The 4,181-nt window shown below is 41.5% G+C and overlaps 1 protein-coding gene across 1 annotated transcript in view; it reads left to right on the top strand.

The window, feature by feature from the left end:
- Positions 1-1,375: 1,375 nt before the first annotated feature.
- LOC109961060 (calcium/calmodulin-dependent protein kinase type II delta chain-like) overlaps positions 1,376-4,181 on the top strand; it is a 55,187-nt gene continuing 52,381 nt past the window's right edge. Inside the window, exons 1-3 of the mRNA XM_020601616.1 lie at positions 1,376-1,442; positions 2,034-2,267; positions 3,238-3,332. Coding sequence (XP_020457272.1) covers positions 2,203-2,267; positions 3,238-3,332 — 160 coding nt within the window. The 5' untranslated portion in view covers positions 1,376-1,442; positions 2,034-2,202. The remainder of the gene's footprint in view (positions 1,443-2,033; positions 2,268-3,237; positions 3,333-4,181) is intronic.

The following is a 4,181-nucleotide window of genomic DNA, read 5'->3' as shown; positions in this document are numbered from 1 at the left end:
TATTTTTTGAACAAGTATTTGTCTGTTTTATTAAGAAATTTCTACCAACATTTTTGTACAATTGTTCATGTCATCTTTCAGTAAAAAAGGTCACAAACTATGGACAGACAGTGTTGGGCACATGGTGCAAAGTGGGTTGCTCAAGCTTTTTAAAATAGAAATAATATGAGAGAAGTGAAAATGAACTAAAAATAGTGAGTGAACTGTGAAACCAAACAGCGGGCTGTAGGCCAGTGAAACTCTGTACAGCTGACAGTAACCACAGAGCTGGTGATCTACTTGCTCTTTTTGCAGAAAAGTGGCATTAAAACAAAAACATATATGACAACTGAAGACATTAAAGGTTCTGACACTATGAATGCAATTCAGAAAAAAACAGCAACAAAAAACATAGACAAGAAAAAAAGTGCAAGGAAAAAAACAAGATGCAGTTTATAATGTGCTAGAATTAAGAACGGTATTTGCACATGGGATACATGTCAAATGTTTGCAATTGCAAAACTAAAGGAAAAGGTTAAAAGAAAAACAGAATAGTTTTGTTAGCAGCAGATTTAAAAAGGGATTTACATCAACTGTAGATGTCTCTTAAATAAGACAGTTTTGAACAAATTGTTGTTGTTGGGTTTCTCTTTTTCTTGAAAGGCCCAGTTTAGGAAACGAAAACAATAATATAGAGGGACAGCAGCTCATTGCTTTGTGCCAATATTAAAATATTGCGGCATCACATCTCATTACATGACTTGGTCCTCCAAAGATGCTGCTCTTATCATCTGTTCTGGTGTCAGTTTTACCTTTGTTCATCTAATTTGAAGATTCAAAGAAGAGATGGTGAAACTGAATGCGGATCTGTAGCTACTCCTACACCAGAAAAGATCTCGCGTGGCTTGCATCACACCTCTGCCAAGACTATCAGAGAGGAGAAAATAGAAAGAGGTCTCACTGTCTTATTTCAATATACAGCAGGGAACCAGGGAGAGAGGAGTGTCACCTCCTGATGTAGGCATGACTATTTGCCACTTTGTTGTTTTCTCAGTGGGTTTTTATTTGTTTTTGTCCATTCAACCTTACTTCAAAAACTTGCAAGCACCTCTCAATCCAAGTATCCTATCGACAAATTTACTTTAGCACCTGGATGAAGTTGGAGGATTAAGGTTCTGAATTGGATCTTTCAAGCAGGGGTGGTCAATTTGGGTCCTTGAGGGTCACTGCCCTGCTTGTTTTCCAACTATCCCTGCCCTACCCACTGCTGATTACCTGGATCAGGTGTGTTCAGTCAATCAGAAGCTGGAAGATTCCATCTTAGCTGAAAGTGGAGCGAGGAAAAACAAAGTGAATTGGTATCTTCCAGCTTTTGACTGAACACACCAGATCCAGATAATCACCAGTGGGTAGGAAAACGGCCTTCAGGGATCAGGATTGCCCGCCCATGTAACCTTATATAGGTACTTTATTATGATAATAATTTTGCTTAAATAACATTCTCAATGCAGGACTTTTATTTTTAACCAAGTAGCATCTGCAACACTGTGGATATTACTGCTTTTACTTAGTCAGTGGTGGAAGAAGTACTAAGATTTTTTTATAAAGTAAAAGTAGCAAAACCTCAGTGTAAAAATACTCTGACAAATAAAAGTCCTGAATTCAAAATGTTTTCATGCAAATATATTTGCATGAAAACATACATAAAGTATCAAAAGTATAAGTACTCATTATGCAGAATGGCACATTTCACATGAATGTAGGCTATATCATATTACTGAATTATAATTATTGATGCATATATTGTGTTCATCACATTTAACGCAGCAGCTGGTAAAGGTGGATCTAAGTGCTGATGTGTAGCCTGTTAATTTCCCACCAGGGATCAATCAAGTGTTATTTTGTTTTATTAATCTGATTCTTATATGTAATTAAAGTTATCAAATAAATGTAGTCTAATAAAAAGCTAGATATTTGCCGCTAAAATGTAGTAAACTGGCCTCAGTGCTGTAAATAATCTAACAATTCCTTTTATTTATTTATTTATTTTTTAGCACAGAGTGACGCATCTTGTTGCTAGAGGATCTTTGTTACTACAGCGAGGCTCCCCTCTCTCTCCTCTGCCTCCTTGCTCCTTTCTGAGCGCGAGCCTCCCTTCTCTCTCTCACGAGTTCTCCTCCTGAAACCTGCGCGAGGCGGTCCCCCCTCTCCCCTTCAGTTAACATGGCTACAGTTGTAACCTCCACCAGATTCACAGACGAATATCAGCTGTACGAGGAACTCGGAAAGTAAGCGACCGTCATCACCGCAGCTCTTGTTGCGTTCACTGTGTTTGTTTGCACGTTTTTTTTCCTTCTTCTCTGTTGCTGCTGCCATTGTGCGCGTTTACTTGAGTGTTGACAAGACAGGAGAGGGGCTGTCAAAAAAAAAGGGAAGGGTAGGAGAAGCTCCCGAGCAACAATAACCCGAAGGCTTGTTCATGTTAACACAGCACAGGTTTGTGTTTAATCCCAAATGTGCATTTAAAGGTGTATCGCAACGTTGTGGCACCAATAGCAAAAGGCGTGAAACACCCGCGTATAGGACCAACTTGTCTGTTCATTTATCTGCAGGTAGCACGCGTCGAAAACTCGTTTGCATTTGCTCGTTGCCTAGTGGCATCTCCAGGCTCATTTGGTCATTCAGCGCTGTTTTTTGTGCATTTCTAAGTAGACTGCAGGGCTACTGTATATGTCAAGCAAATAAATAAATAAATGAAGACAAGCCTGTGCTGCAAACATGACTGAGGCGGTTGCACATTATTCGCCACTACTGTAGTCAGGATTTAAAGGACACATACTGTTGGTTACAGTGCATATTCTGGCTGCAAAGCCACTTTGTAACATCCAGTCTCTGCCTGTGACTAGTTGAGCTGCTCCACCTACCAATATAGTCGAGTTTTTATGAGGCGTCTGTGTAAAAATGCAGACAGGACTGAGAAGACATTGTTTAGTGAGTAGTTCTACCTTTCAGTCCTACTCATGTTTCTTCCTGTGAACTAATCACAGGGTCCTTTCGTCACACTCTAGTACTCGGGACCTCTTCTTACATCTCACACACAGGAGATCAGACTGTTTTAATTATGCATGTGACTTCCTTTCCCCCCTCTTTAGGTGTATGTGATTCACACATGCCCTTAGAGGGTGAAATTCACACAGTATGCTGGAGAGTTTTGTTTTGTTTAAAGTTGTTTTACTGATCCCTCATCTTCTGCTCCAGGGGTGCCTTCTCTGTCGTTCGCCGTTGCATCAAGAAGTCCACTGGCCAGGAGTATGCCGCTAAAATTATTAACACAAAAAAACTCTCAGCCAGAGGTAAGTGCAGCCCATATCTACTGTGTGCCTCAGCATTACAGTCAAGCAGCAGCATGTATGTAATCTGCTGTAGCTGCAGGCTTGTTAGTTTATTTCCATAAGAACAGTGAGCCAGAAGCTCTGTCCCATCCTTGTCAGCGGAGGGTCCTGAATAGATGGAGGCCACTTGGCAAAGCTGTGCTTCTGTGGTTCAAGTTGTACAGTGAGGTTCAGTGGGCTTTGGCAGTTGTCTGCAACCATTTTTGGTGTGTTAAGGTTAGTGTCCTGCAAAGGATTGAACTGTATGCGCTCCAGCTTGGCCTTCAGTCGAAAATATCCTCACCTCTTATGGAAGGGAGGGTTCCTGTTTACAACAGCAGCAACTTGGTCTTATTTAAATAGTTTTGGTCATAGTTTCAGTTGGGATCTGATAACAGTTAAAAACACAGTAGCATTGCTTAAAAGAAGTCAGACAGAGCCAGAAAAGGATCAGTCAGGTTTCAAACAAGTCCTCAGGTGCCTGTCGTATATTATCATACATTCAAGTCACAGAGATAAGCCTCAGTTTTTCTGCAAAATAAATGTCTGGCAGTATTGAAAACCACAGGTCATAATCCTTAACCACTAACTAACCATCTGAATGATAGATACTCCATCTACTGCACTATCCATCCATCCATTTTCCTACGCTTATCCGGGACCGGGTCGCGGGGGCAGCAGTCTAAGCAAAAATGCCCAGACTTCCCTCTCTCCAGACACTTCCTCCAGCTCCTCCGGGGGAATGCTGAGGCGTTCCCAGGCCAGCCGAGAGACATAGTCCCTCCAGCATGTCCTGGGTCTTCCCCGGGGCCTCCTCCCGGTGGGACATGC

This window comes from Monopterus albus, unplaced genomic scaffold (assembly GCF_001952655.1).
Source record: "Monopterus albus unplaced genomic scaffold, M_albus_1.0 scaffold52.1, whole genome shotgun sequence".
NCBI lineage: Eukaryota > Metazoa > Chordata > Actinopteri > Synbranchiformes > Synbranchidae > Monopterus > Monopterus albus.
This window is presented reverse-complemented; position numbering and strand designations above follow the sequence as displayed.